The sequence below is a fragment of the Drosophila takahashii genome, chromosome 2L (assembly GCF_030179915.1).
Source record: "Drosophila takahashii strain IR98-3 E-12201 chromosome 2L, DtakHiC1v2, whole genome shotgun sequence".
NCBI classification, from domain to species: domain Eukaryota; kingdom Metazoa; phylum Arthropoda; class Insecta; order Diptera; family Drosophilidae; genus Drosophila; species Drosophila takahashii.
The window spans coordinates 23,911,737-23,929,969 of record NC_091678.1 but is presented as its reverse complement, the minus strand read 5'-3'; the positions used below and the strand labels follow the sequence as shown (position 1 = coordinate 23,929,969).

At 36.9% G+C, this 18,233-nt stretch overlaps 3 protein-coding genes across 6 annotated transcripts; 2 read left to right on the top strand and 1 right to left on the bottom strand.

Annotated features, from left to right (window-relative positions):
- Positions 1 to 133: 133 nt before the first annotated feature.
- Positions 134 to 3,360, bottom strand: LOC138913769 (uncharacterized). Of its 4 annotated transcripts, XM_070218325.1 has the most exons (7): positions 3,196 to 3,357; positions 3,012 to 3,136; positions 2,646 to 2,696; positions 2,363 to 2,572; positions 1,751 to 2,086; positions 1,519 to 1,675; positions 134 to 1,313 (listed from the first exon to the last, which is right to left on the bottom strand). In XM_070218325.1, the coding sequence occupies exons 1-7, from the start codon at positions 3,248 to 3,250 to the stop codon at positions 820 to 822; spliced, it is 1,428 nt and encodes a 475-aa protein (XP_070074426.1). In that variant the 5' UTR covers positions 3,251 to 3,357; the 3' UTR covers positions 134 to 819. The 4 variants fall into 4 exon arrangements, 2 of the variants coding, with proteins under 2 accessions (XP_070074426.1, XP_070074430.1); XR_011419608.1 differs by lacking the exon at positions 3,012 to 3,136 and having other exon boundaries at positions 3,196 to 3,360; XM_070218329.1 differs by lacking the exon at positions 2,363 to 2,572.
- Positions 3,361 to 6,749: 3,389 nt separating this feature from the next.
- On the top strand, positions 6,750 to 16,665 carry LOC108064110 (UPAR/Ly6 domain-containing protein twit). The gene is made up of 3 exons (XM_017151454.3): positions 6,750 to 7,026; positions 11,376 to 11,561; positions 16,019 to 16,665. The coding sequence occupies exons 1-3, from the start codon at positions 6,957 to 6,959 to the stop codon at positions 16,240 to 16,242; spliced, it is 480 nt and encodes a 159-aa protein (XP_017006943.1). The 5' UTR covers positions 6,750 to 6,956; the 3' UTR covers positions 16,243 to 16,665.
- Positions 16,666 to 16,831: 166 nt separating this feature from the next.
- LOC108064113 (uncharacterized) lies at positions 16,832 to 17,902 on the top strand. The gene is made up of 2 exons (XM_017151456.3): positions 16,832 to 17,724; positions 17,793 to 17,902. The coding sequence occupies exon 1, from the start codon at positions 16,890 to 16,892 to the stop codon at positions 17,718 to 17,720; it is 831 nt and encodes a 276-aa protein (XP_017006945.2). The 5' UTR covers positions 16,832 to 16,889; the 3' UTR covers positions 17,721 to 17,724; positions 17,793 to 17,902.
- Positions 17,903 to 18,233: the final 331 nt, after the last annotated feature.

Below are 18,233 nucleotides of genomic sequence, written 5' to 3'. Positions count from 1 at the left end.
AATTCATTTCAAAATATAGAAAAATATTTCTAAAATTAATTACACATTTTTCTAAATTTTAGAAATTTATTTCTAAAATATTTTTTTTTCACATTTATATTTTATTGAAAAATATAATAACTATATACACATATTTACAGCTTCATAACTCATTTATAAATGTTTTTGTTTTACTCTGTTGGTATACATTTTATAAGTAACATTTGGGTTTTAAGTAAAGAATATTATTAATAAAATCTTTTACATAGTTTGTATACATTTTGGTTTTAAGTAAAGAATATTATTAATCAAATGTTTTACTTAGTTGATATACATTTCAAAAGTAACATTTTGGTTTTAAGTAAAATATATTATTAATAAAATGGTACTCAATTGGAGGAAATTTGCACACACTTAAGGGAATCACTTTAAACTCTTTATATTTAACCTTTTTAAAGCTGCCAAGATGAGGAGAGTACTCGCACTCGACTTCGAGACTTAAAAAATGTATTATATTGTCTGCACTGCTTTTAAATATTTCTTGAAATACATAAATACATGTTGCACTACTTAAATTATTAAACGCGTCGTTCTCAGAAAATTCAAAAGGAGTTTCAACCTGATTTTCTACATGGGAAATGCATTTAAGGGCTTCTTTTTTAATGTGTGCAGAAAAACTTTTGAAGCTGGAAAAGCTTTGAAAACAATTTGAATAGCAGCAAGGTAAACTTAGAATAGGAACTAAAGTGTGATTTTCCTTTGTATGCGACAAAAACAGATCAACTGTGTCAAAGCGTAAGTAACAAATTTTACATGAAATCATTTTCACAAAAGAAGATCTTAACTTAAATTACTGATGGAGGTGTTTTTTAAGTCATTCAATAGCTCAGAAAGAATTCTGTTTTTTAAGTCAGATTTTAAATTCAAATCAAAGAAATGCTGTTGAATAAATGTCCAAACGAGACAGCACGGATCTGGGTATTTTAGATTGAGCACAATAAATATTTTGAAGCAAATCTCTACACTTTTTAATATATTAGGCAATTCGTAAAATATTCCGGATATGTATACGAAATATTTTTCAAAATTGTATAGACTTGAACCAATGCAGCAAATTATGGGCTGCAAGGGTTGCTTAATTTTATAATTCTCATCTGTCAAAACTTTAAGGTGTGATTGAAGTTCTCCAACGCTGCTTTTAAAGATGATAAAGTGGTCCCGTGAGTCCTGAATGGTATACTTTAACTTCAAATTCCCTGAAGATCCGCGTTTTCCCCTCTTAGTTGGGATGAGGACGGAGTGAATGACGTGAAGGAGTACGGCGTCCTTGGTATCTGTGAACAAAATATAATTTAGTGATAATATAAAACACACATATATATATGATTTTTTTTTTAAATATTAAGCTAAATTTTGTTTGTGTATTTTTTCTATACATAGAAAATTTACAATAAAATACAAAATACAGTGTTAAGGTAAGTCGAGGTAAAGAAGTAGTTATTTTTATAATACAGTGAAATTAGTTTTTGGTTTTCTTACCTTCGCTCTGATTCGAGAATGCTTTGAGTAAATTTATACTCTGGACTTCTTTAATTTTCGACAAAAATAGTGAAAGAGCCACACTTTTAAATTCTTGCCATTTTGCAACAAATGTGTCACTGTCCTTAGAATGTATTTTTTGGTAGTCAGCGACAATCTGAAAATAATAAAATTTTAGTTTAAAATAAGGTCATTACAGTTAAATCATTTAAAATATATATTTTAAAATTACCAACTCGTGTCCGAATGCCTGCTTAAGAATAGGAAATTCTTCAAGAATTGCGCTAAGTGTAGCAGTCGTCGACAGAAAACTTTGACGCCACTCAAATGTAAGATCCCACTTTTCATCAACTTCTCTTCGTGGTTCTATATTGAACATAAGCCACTGTTTACAGGTAATCACCTTATCGTCGTTAAGATCAGTTGGATTCGGGCAAGTGTTTTCGTCGTTTGAAGTTCCGCTTAATTGAACAGCAGACTGTTTCTTTGCCTTCGCTTTAAGGTTGTAGATCTTACTGTATAAAAGGCCTCCTGGTTTCTTGCCGAAATTTTTAATAAAATATGTTTCCTATCAAAAAATTTAAAATTAATTATGGTTTTAAGTAAAGAGACAGTAACTGTTATGACTATTATTTTAAAAGTTAGTTAAAATTAGTTTATTTTAAAGTAACTGTTATTCTTTGAGTTTTATATTTCTTGTGATCAAAAATAAAACTCAAACTTGATTTATGGCGATTTTGTTAAAAATGTTAGAGTATTATAAAGGTATAATTATTATTATAATTGTTATAATAGTATAGTGGTTAAAAATGAATTTATGTATTTAAATAAATACTTGAAATACCTTAATTTCAGATTCGAAAAGCTCTTGAATTTCATCAGCGATTTGATTTAACACAATTTGATTGGTCTGAATATTGTTGTAAACAAAATGTTCAGCAATAATTCCACTTAATACCTTCCTAAATTCGTTGGTTAGTCGACCAGTTTCTTTGAAGTAATTTATTACTGCTGCAGCTTGATTACTGTTTGCCAAAATAGTTGCTAAATCAATCTGTTATATATACATATAATATTATAATTACTCAAATGGCAAAATAGTCAAGTAATCAACAAGTCAAATTTACCTCACTGCCATTAATGCCGGGTGCTTTGCCCTGATCGGAGAGGTAATTATTCTGTTTTAAACAAAATGTAATAATTTATTATAAGCCAAATAGAAAAACTGAGACTTTTTATAGTAAGGGGCTGTCCATATATTACGTAATCACAATTTCGGCGACTTTTGACCCCCCCCCCCCATGTATACAATTCTTCATACAAAAAAAAAATAATTTGCACTAGAGTAATCATTTGGTGGACCCCCCCCCCCCCCCCCTAGATGATTACGTAATATATGGACAGCCCCTAAATCACGCCATGTTGCACTTCGCCGCATTTCACACACATGTACCTGTATGTAGGTTCATACATATGCATACATATTTACTCACATGGCGTTTCCAATTTTGCAGCTCATTAAAAAAAACTACCGCTTGCCCTACTAATTCCTTCGAAATTTCCATCCTGAATTGCTCCCAGCTTAACGATTTTAAGCTTTCTTCGCCAAATTTCAGATCTAGCATGCGTTTTTAATAGACACTAAGTGTGTATTTTAGGTTAAATTTAAATACTTACCCGAGAATATAGAAGCAAACGCTTCTCCTTTTAAACTTTTCAGCAAAATATCCATTTATTATTTTTGCCAAAATTCACTTGAGATTTACTGATTAGTAACACTTTAATAGAACACTTTTAAGTAACACATGCGGCCGCCAAGTTTCATGAGTATTAGAGATGGTCGACGCGGCGTTCGCAACGATACTTGCTATCGTAGGTTAGGGGTAGCAATATCGATATTTTTCTTCCTCACGTTTGGCCTTCCACATAAATCGCGTGCGAATAATAACAATGAAATAAATGCAACATTAAGCATATCGTAAGCAAAATTTATAAATACCTGATAGTCCCATTCATCTGTAATCATTAAACGTTATATTCTTATACCTAAATTAAAATATTGTCGAATTGGGCAAAGTATCGTGGGTCCTATCGATACGATACGATAAGATACCCCCGCCCCTAGCGTTTCGAAGTTTTATGCACACTCACACATAAATACATGCAATGACACAAATACATACAGCGCAATATTGCGCCAGTGTCTGCAAAAGACCCGATGACTTGTTTACACACAACAATTTTATAATATTGTAATATTGTACCATTTCAATGAATTTAGCTTAATTAGTTTTGTATGTACATACGTATGTACATAGTACATATGTACATAGTTTGAAAGTACATTTACTATATATAATAATAATACAATAATAACAGAATACAATTTCCAATATAATTGTGGTAAAATCTAATTAACTCACGCAACACGTCACGTTAATATTAAAAATTAACACGTGTTCCTGTAAATTAGAAAGTATTTCTATTTTTTAGAAATCGGTTATATTTTTTAGAAACATTTTCTATTCTTGAAAGAAATTTTTCTATATTTTAGGGTAGGAAGCATTTTAGGGTTAGGGTATTCAATTTTAGAAAAGGTGTTGTCAAATTATTTTCATTCTTTTGTTTGCCTTTTCTATTTTTCAGAAAATAATTTCTAATTTTAAGGGTATTTTTCCTAGATTTTAGGGTGATCTTAGTTCATGGTAACCATTTTCTACATTTTAGAAAAACTTCCTGGATTTAAGGAAAACTTTCTTGACTTAAGAAAAATTTCCTTAGATTTAGAAATAACTTTCTTGTATTTAGAAAAAAGAAATTTTTAGGGCGATTTTCTAAAATTTAGGGTTAAATTTATTTTGAGTGTACTTTTTTAACGTTTGTTTGATATTGCAGTCTTATGGTTTGTTATTCAACTGTCGTTTAATTAAATATTAACTTATTCTTTCCAAAATTTTAACATTTAATATATTTTTTAATTACCAGGAATTAAGACTTTGAAGCCAGCCAATTGTCAATTTCCTCTTTTGTAATTAACGTTGTAAGCAAATTGTCTCAGATAAAATAGAGTTCTCTGGGCTGCGATTTTTTTGGAGTTGCTAGGGGGACGGGTGCCCACCTATAATTAAGATTCATTATTTAGTCAAGCAAGCGAAACTGTTTTCAGCCGCAATTTACCATAATCATTGTCAGTGACTGAGACGCATACGAGAATTGTTCAAGCAAACAAGATTTGGCTGACGGAAATGCTAAAACGTGACGAGATCAGATTAAATATAATTTGGAAGGGTAGAAAACTTTCCGGCAATTCATCAACTTAATTATTGAATTTATTCTATATGATTTACAACCTTTTCCTTTTAATTAGTTCCCTTAAATCGCTTTCAGCATAATGACCAACATAAGTTCTTAGTAAACTAACTACTTTTAATCGATTTCCTAGAGCAGGCTTCAATTATTTTCTAATTTGTTTGCAGCCAACAACCGAATTCATCAATAAATCGGAAAAAATCTAACTAATCATCGAAATTGTATGTACACCCCAAGGGAAACTCAGGCGTCATTGTTCAATTTTCTTGGGCTTGCATATCTACTAACTTAGAACAATCAATCTATTGGAGGGTTGTCTCCACCTTTCTCAACAAGGTTCTGTATTATCATCCCCCTATTTTATCGAAGGAGGCGTAGTTTATTGGATTTACTTGCCTGAAGTGACACTTTTCATGTTCAATGAACTTTCTCAACTCATTTTTCATGTCCAAGTTCTATATTGTCTGTTGGATTTGTCGTTTTATTTAAGTTAGAGGAAAAGTTTTGGGTTTATGAGTGACTGGTACAATAAATAGCTTTTCAATAGGTTTTTTGGATTGGGTACAAGTGATTAGCCAATTACATGTCTGGCCATTGAACTTGTCTTGGTTTCGGACAACAATTGGACTTAGAAAAAAATTGTTTTATAATTGTATGAAATTTACTGCGAGCAACAACCAATATTTATTTTTGGTATTTACTATATTTGCATTGTATTTTTACACGAAATTCAACAGACGAAACTTCTGTTGTCAATTAATTTCAATAAAATAAACATTTTTGTGAACCTAAGTTTCAGACACCCGACATTAAGTTTCACTAAACTTCAAAATCGACCTTGTAATACTTTAAAACAAAATAAAATACTTATGTGTGGCTCCATTCTTTTTCGGTTATAAAGTGCATCGAATAAAACGTTTTCATTTGATTCGCACAACAAATCGTAAAAAAATTCAGTTGTTGACGACTAAAACCAAACGCAAAACTAATATTATTGAATTTGAACGCACTCACTCAACCGCAGAGGCAATAAAAGACAAAACCTCAAAATACCCACACTTTCCGACTTCAGTTGAAAAAAGTATAAAGTACTCGGAAAATTTTTTGGTGGCAAAGCCAAAACTCCCCAGCAAAAAGTTCCCCTCAACTGAATACATTTCCTTATCAGAGAGTTGCACTTGATTAGACGGGCGACACTGATGGCCAAATCGAAGTGAATATTGCATTGGATAAGTCTGAGGGGAAAAAGTGACGATGACGACTGAAACGGCGACGGTGGCTGCCATTAGGCGTCAAATGGTCCGGCAAAACGCATCGACTGCAGCGCACAGTGGTTCAAACTGTATAAATTTTACACAAACCAACAAAATATAAAACTATAAAAATTTAATTTTTAAATTTAGTCTAATGTACAAAATAATAATCCATTATTATCTATATATTGTTGGATCGCTCCACGCGTCTTTCCTATAGTACGAACCTTTTATATTTTTATTAGTATTGATATATTGAATTTACAACTAATTACTTGGTAAATATCTATGCAGAACTTTAAAAAAAATGTATATTACTCCACTGTGCTGCCTCGCAAAAACTGCAAGTGTTTGCGGGCACCATTAAAAAAGTGCAGCCATATCGCGGAGCAGTAAACTCGTAAACCCGACCTAGCGTCGCTCCACTCAACACCACTCCACTCAACCCAATCCGAATCCGAAGAGCAGAAATAACCTCCCTTGGACCCCCAAATAATATTCTTCTCGTTGAAAGCGGCACTCTTTCAATCGCTGGCCTGGCTTTCAGTCTTTCGGTCTTTCAATCGACCGCCTTCAACGATCTCTCTCATGGCGATTCGTGTGCGTTGGGGTTGGGTTCGTTTTGTTATTGGTTCAACTGTCGCGTAGTATTCAGTGTTCAGTGTTCAGTTCTCAGCTTCAGTTCGTTTCAGTTTCAGTGCGCAGTCAGTTTGTCAACGGGTCGGATGCGTGTTCGGAAAATCGCGCAAAACGAATATACTTTGGAATATAATAAGCCAAAATAAATACAAATAAAAAACGTTTTAAAGTGCAGTGCCTGTGCAGTGAAATATCTAACATTTTCCACGGAGGAATAAAAAAGAAAAACGAAAAATCATGGCATCCTACGGTTCAACAGGCTGCCTCTTGCTCGGCCTTTTATCCCTGCTGATGTTTTTCAATACAGGTGGGTTACCAGAACTCCATTCGTGCACCTGCACTGACTCCGCATGAAATGGCAGCTAATTAAGTGGAGAAGGAGCTTTGCTCGATGGCTGGGAGTTACTTAAGTGCGTGGGCGTGATTTCCCATTTAAATGTGCAACAAAACGAGCTTGAGTTCACTGAACCAAATCAAAAGGGTTCGCTTGTGCGGAAAATAGGGGGAAAACTCAGGCAGATTAAAGTATTTGGATGCAGCTGAAAGCTTGGGAAACTTTTAAGAAATATATAACTTTAAAGATGTTGCGAATTTTTAGGAAGGCTAAGGTTTTTTTGTGAAATAGCTAGTATCAACATTTTGCCTATTTACAACATCAATTTAATATGTTTTAAATTTTTTTCATTGCTAATTTCATATATTTAATATTGTATTGAATTGTAAGAAATATAATCGATTGTTTTTAATGCCTGACCTCATTGATAAGTCTTCTGAATGCATGGCCATCTGTCTGCACTGCGTGAACATTATTCGCATTATCAGTGCAATTGTCTGGACAGATGAACTCCACTTGAAATACCTGCAACTTAAGAGAGAAAAGAGAGAATACAATGAAAGCTTAAATTTCCATGATTTATTATTATTCCTGCACTTGTTCGATATTTTTCCGCTGCTCATTGGTGTTTATTTTTACTTGAAAAGCACGACGTTCGAGCGTAATGAGAACAAAAATATTATCTCAACCTTAAATATTCAGAGAAAATAAATTTCATAAATAGCCAAGAAAAGTGTCTGAGAAAAATGTGGAGAAATGAAAAATGCTCCTGTTTTCTTATTTCTGGAAAATTCTTCATTACGCAAAAAGGGGTGTAACAAGATTTTTTATTGGTGGTCTCAGCAATTACTCAAAGTTGCCTCAAAATTTCAATGAAAAAGCGTGCCGCATATCTGGTCATGTCATCAACTAAAAGTTTATTTGTGTTTATGTTGCGTGGGCGTGGCAAATGACAACTTTGAGTGGCACAAACCGAACTGACCACTCAGGCCCACCTCAATAAAAGTGACTAATCTCAGATTGACTAGAACGATATGGAAATAATGAAAATTAAGGGTATGGCCAGAGTTAACACATTACCGAGAACATGTAATTATTTCAGTATTGTAAACAGCTCATCTCCTCGTCAGATACTCCATGAGGCATATCCAGCCTTAACCTTCGCGTAATCTTAAATGTCAGTCCCCATCTCTGTCGGTAGATCGTCTTAATTAATAATCCGCTGCTGTTGTCGTCGCTTGGACCAAGCCTAATTAAATCCATTCAGTTGCTTACTAATTCACTGCAATTTACTTGGATATAGAACGCAGTTTTCTCGAATATAAAAGTTCCTAGAAAAACATAAAATTCTGTTAGTGCTTCAGACAAAAGATTATGACTCTTCATTATTTTTTCAATAAAATCAAGGTTTAATATGTAGATAAAAAACAGGACGTTGCACAATTGTGAATAATAAAACTAAGTCAACAAATTTGTATATATAATCCAAGTCCCTTGCACATTTATGAGTCATCCGAATATAAACATTTTATTGTCCCTGCAGTTCAAAGGCATATCTGTTTTTAAGTACATTGTATTGGGCATTAAATTTATTAGGTGCAGGAACCCCTATAAGACCATTGCACGCAGACATTTTTTGAATGTGCCTAAAGATCTATTTTTTAATAGCCCTTTCAGTTTGCTTACTTGGTATATTACAAGGCTTTAGCCCAAGCACTCCAATTGCCCATCCCTTTGCATTGTTTGCATACCTATCTGGCTAATTATTTAGGCATTCGGCACAAATACGCTGCAATTTTGATAAACGTTCGACGAGCTATGCATTTGGCATTTTTGCAGTTGAACGAACCCCGATTGCATGTCAGTCAAAGGCATAGCAAAACTTTCTATCGAAGCGCCAACCAAACCTCTATTACTTTTTTGGGGTCACAAAGTTGGAACCACCCTACGATGGGAGCTCCATACACTCGTAAGTTTCCGAGTTTAATGCGTTGCGATATGGGCGACACTTTGTGGGAGTTTTTAGGGGAAAATGTGGAAGCGGTAATCAACACGTTTCTTTTGGGGGCAAAGTCGTAGGGTTGGCGGACTTATGTGCTATAGATGTTCGGGGGCAGATCTGAAATGTTGCAAGTCCAACTTGCAGTTGGCCTCAAGTTTGGAGCTTAATGGAAAAATTGCATGTGAACCCCAAAGTCTGTGAGTGGGAAACTTTTTGCCCCCTTTGTTGAAGACTCGTACTTACGATATACTGCAATTCCATAAGCCTACATGGCAGCGAAGGGCAACGAACTCGGTTTTTTGTATAGACGTGGCATGGATTATAGGGGGCAGTAATAATATAAAGAAGGGGTGCTCTTAATAGGTTTCTTTTAGGGGTGCAATAAGGTAAGGCTATTTAATTTTAAGTTGAGATAGGAATATGTAAGATGTCTAAATAAACAGGAAATAAATACTAAATAGAATGATTAGTAATTTAGTTTAAGGTATATTTTTATATGCCATTTCATTGGGAATAAGTTATGAAATGTTGCGGGGTTTTAAATTAAACACTTGGTTTAGACCAGACTTTTTCCCTTTAACCCGCTCACTTTGGCAGCGATGATTAAAGCCAAATTCCGATTGCCAAAAGAATCGGCGAAAACATCTCGTCCAACAAATACTTACGCACTTTGCGGCCACCATTCGGGCCCAAATTCGATTCCGATTCGAATTCGGATTCGGACTCGGACTCGTATGTTTCTGACCATGTTTGGGGGGCAGTTGCGGCTGCCACATCGGTTGGCATAATGCAACCACAGCCACTGACAGGCACAATATCAATTTTCGGTTTCCATGGAATTACAGTCATTACCATTAGTAAACTGTCACCGACTTGGAGCGGACGCGCAAATAAACAATTCTGCAAACGATCTGACAATTCAACTGTCAATTAATTTCAATATATTGTAAATGATTATAATTTCCATCTCGGTTACGCCGTTTTTCGCCGTTTCTCGCGGCAGTTTTTCGGTTCTCAATCGCATTGAATGGCCAACTGCCAATGCGAATGCGAATCGAACGCAAATTGCAATGTTTATGCTGGTTGTTTATGGCCAAATGCGGTCGCTGGCCGAAAAAAACACGTTTTCGGCCAATGCGTTGGCACACTTCTCCGGCCTTTCCACTTTTCCCTCTCCCCGTTCCCCTCTCCAGCCTTTCGACTTATCTAGGCTTTCGTTTAAACGCACCTCAAAGTGTTGGCTAAGTGCATTTAACCCGAACGTTAACGTTTGACGTTTAAATTGGCCAGAGAAACGAGTTTTATGGCCGCCATCACAGCCGCAGTCATCATCATCACTCAAACATTCTCGGAACCACACGCAGAAAGAATATCACTAAAAAACTTACAAGTTTTCAGATCCAAAAGTAGTCCTTAAATATAAAATTGCACTTTAACCAAGTAGCTCAAAATTTTTAAATTCGAATTCGTATTTCGTAGTACAAATCCCACGCAATGATAACCCTCTTAACATTTTTTAAAATCTTTTAGGCCTTGGATAAACTGGTTGGCTTTCTTCCCCTTTTCTTTGTTGTAAAATTGATTGATATTTGATGATATCCATCATCAGATTATTTTCCCGGTGCAGCCAACAATCGTTGGCGCAATTTAATCAAATAATTATTTACACACTAGTCGCAGTGGCTAATCGCACGCATAAACCAGCCGCAGTCGAACTTTTTGACACTTTTATAAGGCAGTTGCCCCATAGCCTGTCGCATAAATAACTCGACCAAAAGGCTCCCGACTAAAATTAGTGGCGGTTCGGCAGTATTTCAAAGATCTCCGCCAACGGCATTAAACGCAGCAGGAAATTGCGGCTTAGTGGCTATTCCAGTTGATTATAATGGGATGCGATTCATTAGACGAACGGTTATGGTTTCGGAAAGCAAAAATTAGTTAGTTACTTTATTATGATTTCAATTGTGGTCCTGGCAACAGAGAAGATCAGCTGTGATGGACTTTTAAAAATAGTTTAAACTAAAAAAAAAACCATTAAAAAATGTAAGAATAATTTTTAAGCATTCAATGTTATGAAAAACTGAAGGGAACGTATTTTTGTTTATAACTCGTATATTTTTATAAGACATTAATAAGCACTAAGCATAGCACTAAAAATTGCTGTAAAATTGAAATTTTTTGTAAAGATGTTACACCGAATTTCATTAGGCATATTTCTTAATTGAGAATGCCATTTGTAAACACTACTTATAAGGCACGTAATTAAAGATTATCTGAATTGCAAATGCCTTTATTAATTGAAATTAATTACCCATTTCAGCCTCCGCGGTGCTGCGATGCTGGCGTTGTTCAACGGACGTCTCTAACGGCGAGTTCTGCAACGATCCCTTTATGCCGGAGACGATTTCGGAGCAACAGCGCTACTGGAGCTACGTGAACTGTACCTATTCGGTGGGCGCGAAATCGGTGAATGCCCGACCTGTCTGCAAAAAACTCGTGCAGGAAGGTGAGATCGAACCCCCTCTGTAGAGCCAACCTGCTCCACTCAGTGTCAGTGCACCTCTAAAAGAAAAACCACAGGCATGAATAATTGGGCACCCGTTGCATTGGCATTGTTGTGACCGCGTGTGCGGTCTTTGGACAGGCTACACTTAGAAAAAAGATCCCAAGTAGTTCCATTGACCACCTTAAGGTTTAAAGAGAAACTAGAAACTTAAATTACTAAATAGAAAAAAACAGCACAAACATCCAAAAAAAAATTTTAGATTGCAAAACATTGAAAAATAATTGCTCAAAATATGTTAAAAATTATGACAAACAAGAGGGAACGTTATAGTCGGATGCCCCGACTATCAGATACCCGTTACTCAGGTAAAGGGAGTGCGAGGGAGATGGAGATAGAGATAGAAAACGTTGATCACGCATAACTTTTTAACGAATGGTCCGATTTGAAAAATTTCTTCTACATTTCGATAGGTATTGATAAACACAATAAAACTGCATTTTTACTTTTCCAAAATATTAAAATTTTTAAAATCGTATATAAGCGATGGTGGGCGTTAGAGGGGGCGTGGCACCATTTTGAAACAAACTTGCGCTGCGTAGGAATTCCTAGAATCTGCATGCAAAATGCCAATCTTCTAGCTTCTATAGTTTCCGAGATCTCAGCGTTCATACGGACAGACGGACAGACAGACAGACAGACAGACGGACAGACGGACAGACGGACATGGCTAGATCGACTCGGCTAGTGATCCTGATCAAGAATATATATACTTTATGGGGTCGGAAACGCTTCCTTCTACCTGTTACATACTTTTGCACGAATACAATATACCCTTTTACTCTACGAGTAACGGGTATAAAAACCCAAAAAAAATAAAATAAAAATACATTGAATAGTTAAAACTATTTACTAAGTTGAAGAAAAAAAGTAAAGCTTTCTAATTTATTGTTTTTAGGGCTCTTAAAGTGTTTATATATTTTTTCAACGATAGAATTATTTCAATAACACTAAATAATTATTAAGATATCAACAACAATTTTTTCCAGACTGTATTGATGGTGGAAAGGGAGGGGATCGATAGATAGACGCGACTCACACCCGGCTGTGGCCGAGAGTCAAACAAGATTGAAATTTATTGCCCTGACAAAGTCCAAACAAGTGCAGGCGAAACAACAACAAAAAACACGGCCAGCGGACAATTGCCAATGGAACGACTTGGATCTGCAACTGCAGCTGGGCGTTCGAAGGGGGCGTGGCAGGTAGTGTCCGGGCGGGGCAAAAGCAACAAGAACAACAACAAGTGGCGACATTTTGGCCCGCAGTTGCAGTTGCATGTGCCGCTAATTTACGGCAAATTTATGTGGAGAAAGAGCCGGCACACGGGGCGTATGAGTGATATTTCGTGGTGGGTTTCGGCGATCTTAAGTCCGATTTTACTGCGCTGTTCGCCTGGTTTTATTGCTAGTTTTATTGTTGTCTGTGGCCAAAGCAATTTGTTCATTTGCATATGACAAGAAAAGCAGACCAAAACAAAGCAAAAAAGCATTAAATTTACCAAGCGATCCGTGTCGTTACTTTTTGATCTAAATTCACTTTGCATTGTTGGCCACCGCATAAATTTGCCAGCCGGCAGACGAGTCGGATTGGAATTTTAAATGTGGGTCAACCAGGCAAACAATGAAATACACAATCTGTTGACTATAAATTATGTAATTGCATTTGGAAAACCCTTATTGCACGCTCTATAAAAAAGCATAATTCATCTAAACCGTATCAATAAACTGCATATACTTTAATATACAAATTTAAGCCATAAAACAAACTATTTATAAAGGGTTAAACAAGTCAAAAAGGTGTGTCAGTAAATCAAATTATAATTGCTAAAAGTTAAATTGTCATACATGAATTCATTGCAATTTAAAGCCCATCAAAAGCTGCGGCTTGGATTTCTTGAGTCGCATTTAAGCAATTTCTTATTGCCAATTAATGAACACCATTAAATTTTTGCAATCATGCGTCTACAAATTGGTCCGGCGAATATTTGCAAGATTTGCGCTTGGCAGTTGGCAATTAAAATTGCAATTGCAGACTCTCAACCGCCGCTGTATCTGTATCTCTGACTGAGTTTTGGTCCCAGAGCAACATGAGCAGCGCTTGTAATGCGCAAAATACATAATATACGGGCCGAGCGGGCTAAGGAAAAAATACACAAAATACATATAAATTAATTAAGTTGTTGCACAGCGTGAAGCGCTCAATTACGAGTCCAAGATGAGGGGGAAAATCGGGGGCAGGGGCCATGGCGGTAGAATGTGTCTGAGAAAAATGCAACTAGGCGATGCAACTTGTTGCTGACATCTGAGTTTTTTATTTGCCGTTAAATTAATTGCTTTTGAAGTTTAGCTTAGACGAGTGGCTAACTTTTTGGCAAATGTCAAATTAAAAATGTATTCCATAATGCCAAAATATGAAGCCAAGCAATTAGCCGCAGGCTGCTGATTTTAGTCTGTGACTGCAAGTATTTTGCAACCTGTTGCTGCGGCTCCCCAGCTTCCAAAAAGTTGCAATTCGGCCCAGGACCATTTTTGGCGGCTAACAGCTTATTTCTTGCTCTTTTCTCCGGGGATTCGGCGAACCAAAAGGGAGGCATATATAAAGTCAATTTTTGATTTATATGTTTGGCTTACAAGTTAACTACTTTTGGAGAGATTTTTTTGGTTCAATCCACTTTAACTGTTTTGAAGTAAGAAATCTTTATTTAGTTTCCCCATTTAATTATTTTCCTATTTTAAGCTGGGCTGTTTTTATTAAATTCTCGTTTTTTAATTTTAAAGTAAAGTAAAAAAAAAATGTCAAGTTTTTTTTAGAACTTACAAAGATTGAAATATGAGTCTTTTAAATTCTCTCTTTTTTAATATGAAAGTAAAATTATTGGGAAATGCCAAGTTTTTATAAACTTTGCAAAGATTGAAATATGAGTCTTTTAAATTGTCTCTTTTTTGAATTTTAAAGTAAAATCAATTGGAAATGTCAAACTCATAAAAACTTTACAAAGATTGCTTAACAGAACAAACAATAAAGTTAATAACTTCATACCTCTCTTTATTTGTCCACAAATAACGCTTTAAAAAAAGAAATATTTTGCAAAAAATAACATAAATATAAATTAAATAACAACATGAGCTTTTTTATATATTTTTTTTTTGGTTTGATTTTCTATGTTTGCTGCAGCAATTTTTTGATTAAACACACATAACTAGCCATAAATAATTAAATTAATTAAAATTTAAATTTATTGCTGCGTGTGTGCGGTAGACAATGTCCAAGCGGCATTTTTGGCCGGGTTGCTCTGGCGAGCGGAGCACGCGGCGTATGCGCAATGTGGCACACACGGCGGCCGCTGCATTCTGATGGCGGTTCTGAGCCTTGTTTGATGCGACGGCCGTGATAAGGCGACAATTGTCAACAATTTTATTAGCCCGACGGTGGCCCACTGTCCAGCGTCTGAGCCAATCACAAAAATGGCCAGCTTTGACCATTTAGAGCGGCCTTTAAAGTTCGCTTTTGCGTTTTCCATTGGAAATGTTTTTACTAGTTTGTCGTTTTGTTCTATTTGCTGCGCACACACACAACATGCAATTTGTTGTGGACTTTTTGTGCGATTTGCTCTTTCTGGTTTTCATTTGCCGTCTGATTGCAAATTGTCTCTAGTTTCGTCGAGTTTCAGGTACGAGTTGGCAAATCGTGTGCGTTTCTCAGGCGTTTCCCGCACTCAAATATCTGGAAACCTTGAACCCGATGCAGGTCGTCAGAGTTCAGGAAAAACCCCTTTAATTACTTTTTTTTAAACGGAAAAAGTTGAAACAGATTAGCTATTAAATAAATGTATTTTAAGTATACCCAAAAAAAATTGATGTAAAACTTTGATTAATTTGATATGCTAGAAATGTAAACAACAGGCCAGTTCCAATCTATCTCCCACCCATTTATGTAATATTAAGCGTCCTATTCCGAATTATAATTATCTCTTATAAGAGATAATTAGTTCTTCTTGCTCCCATTACCGTTCTTTCAGTCGCCATATTGCTTTTTTCTAGTATAAATGCCAGAAATTTACCATGCGCATATCGATTTGATCCCCTCGTGTGTTTTTCGTGTGTTAAAAAAATGTTTATTTTCTCCTTTAGTATTTCCTTTTCTTGGGTAATTCTTTCGAATTGGCTGCTGCAGGCAGTGCCTCAGTCACTTACTCAAAAAGCATGACCACATCGCAGTTTTTTATTTTGCCTAGCGGCAATCTCAAATGTCAGTTCTGAGATTTTTTCATGGCTCGAACAGGCAGCCCACGCCGGCACGTACGCACACATAAATTAAATTTAATGCGCACTCACAGAGCAGACATTAATTAAAATGGTTAGATGAAAATATTTAAACGCTGCTGCTCTCCTTTTTTTCAGTTTACGGCAAGCGGGTGATTTCGCGTTCCTGCTTTTATGAGGATATGGACGATTCGGCGGACAAGTGCGCCAATGACCAGACCTCGTCCTACATAAAGACCGTCTACTGCCGCACCTGCACCACCGACGGCTGCAACGGAGGCAGTGGCTCCACCCCGCTCGTCCTGCTCCTGATGCTGCCACTCCTGCTGGCCTCCTTCAGGCACTTGCCGCTATGCAAATGAGCCAACGGATCCGGCCCGAGCTTAATTGCGGGACTGCGAGCCGAAGTTAAAGCTGGCCGGGAATTTCGGTGCTTAGCCCGGTCTTAACTGAATTTCTTCATCGAGTTTTTAGTCACTTTGCCCTCACGAATCTGCACAAATCACAGGAGAACCGGATGCCGTCGGCTGGGGAACTCTCCGTCCTGGCCATCGGGGTCACCCATTCGACATTGTCCGTGTAAATGTTTCTTGGTCACCTCACCCACGAAAATCAAACAGTTACTCGTAGTCACAGCTCTACACCCGTCATATAACACTCGATCACACTTAACTTTGCTGTAATTTGTACATCTTTGTAATATCTTTATTATTGTACTTGTAATTGAAAGGTCGGAGCCTTCGGGTGCCGTCCTACGTAAATAAATAAATCGTAATTAGATGGTATGCGAGAAATGGATTTATTGGGGTTTTAACGGGTCCGATAAACCTCACTATCCTCACTACTACCCTTACTACTACTACTTTAAGTATAGCGCAATATCCAAAGCAAAAAGAAGATTTAAATTATAGATATAAAATTACAAACTTCAAGTAAATTCAGGTTTGCTTTACACTAAGCACACTTGGCTTTGGAACACGTGACACACCCCTTCTTTCTGACATCCAAAATGATGCTGCCCCAAAAAGAGGAATCCACTTCTAGCCGTGCGATGTCCAAGGATACGACCAATCCTGAGAGTTCTTTGCCTCTGTGGAGTCGCCTTTTGGACCACAATGCGGATGGTTGCCTGCGGAGGAAAAGTGAGGAAAAGGAGCAGAGCTTCGAAGTGGAGGTCGCCAATCGATTGTGGTCCTTGTGGGGCACCGCCTATCAAGTGGATTCCGGGGAGAGTAGTACCTCGTCGGAGTCCGCAGCCGGAAGGACCTCGGCCCCAGGAAAAATGCTGGCCTGCTGTGTGCTAGCCTGTTGTGCAGGCAGTTTCCATTCCCTGGATTCCTGGGACTCCCGCCTGTTGGACACGATCCTGCTGAACGGTGAGGATTACTACGATGAAAGCTTGGCGGCCAGGCAGCGCAGGGATTTGGAGGGTGAAGTCTCCCTGGAAACTTTAAACCCCTCCTGCCAACTGGATGGACGCCACTTTTGGGTGGACATCGAGAGGTTCTCGTCCGGAAAGTTGTTCAGCAAAACCAAGAGCTTGGGATCCGCATTGAGTGTGTTCTTTGCCCATCGCTTGCAAACCGGCATACTTCAGCTAAGGGATCAGGCTCTGGCCTTCGGTTTCATACCAAAGTTTGCCTCCGGAGGAGGATTCTTCCTCTTCCACTGCCAGGCGAGGGGGAAGCCCCTCTTCAAGGACTGCGAGAGTGCTCCCTATGTCCTTAGGATGCGAAAGCTGCAGCAACTTCTCTACTGCATGCTGATCACATTGGACGAGCGCCGACGCAACGTGCCCTTCAGGATCTACAAGGTGGGATGTGTTCCCAGTGCTGTTTAGAGGGGTATATAAATTTATCTGTTTATCTAGAACTACCTTAAGATAACGAAAATACCATCTTTACATTTCTAGGCCACTTTGTAAGCTCAACTCTGCAAAAATTCCTACTCTAAAATATACCGAAACCAAGCCAAATTAAATAGTAATTAAAATAATTCAATTAATTTATTTTAGTCCCTCGATCTTCTGTCGAATATTTATAATTAATTTTAGTCACTTAATATAAATATCTATTTTTTTTTGCTTATAAGCTATTAATCCAATGAGCCTTAGGTATAAATACTTAGGGTGATGACATCAGCCACACTACACCCCGTTCTATATTGTATAGCAGCAGTGCATATAGTCACCGACTTAAGCTCTCGTAACCCACATTAAAAACACATTTTGCCAGGCAAATCAAAAGTAATTGTCTCACATCACTGCGCTTGACATTGCATTTGCTTTGAGTAACGACCGTTTGGCTTCTGCCGGCAGTTCATCATTTGCAAGATGCAGTATATATCCACACGC

Coding starts and splice junctions, on each gene's coding strand:
- LOC138913769 (XM_070218325.1), bottom strand. CDS start 3,250: ATGGATATTTTGCTGAAAAGTTTAAAAGGAGAAGCGTTTGCTTCTATA. Junction 1,676..1,750: donor AGGCATTCGGACACGAGTTG/GTAATTTTAAAA, acceptor TATTATTTTCAG/ATTGTCGCTGACTACCAAAA. Junction 1,314..1,518: donor ATTCTCGAATCAGAGCGAAG/GTAAGAAAACCA, acceptor TTTTGTTCACAG/ATACCAAGGACGCCGTACTC.
- LOC108064110 (XM_017151454.3), top strand. CDS start 6,957: ATGGCATCCTACGGTTCAACAGGCTGCCTCTTGCTCGGCCTTTTATCC. Junction 7,027..11,375: donor GCTGATGTTTTTCAATACAG/GTGGGTTACCAG, acceptor TACCCATTTCAG/CCTCCGCGGTGCTGCGATGC. Junction 11,562..16,018: donor CAAAAAACTCGTGCAGGAAG/GTGAGATCGAAC, acceptor CCTTTTTTTCAG/TTTACGGCAAGCGGGTGATT.
- LOC108064113 (XM_017151456.3), top strand. CDS start 16,890: ATGATGCTGCCCCAAAAAGAGGAATCCACTTCTAGCCGTGCGATGTCC.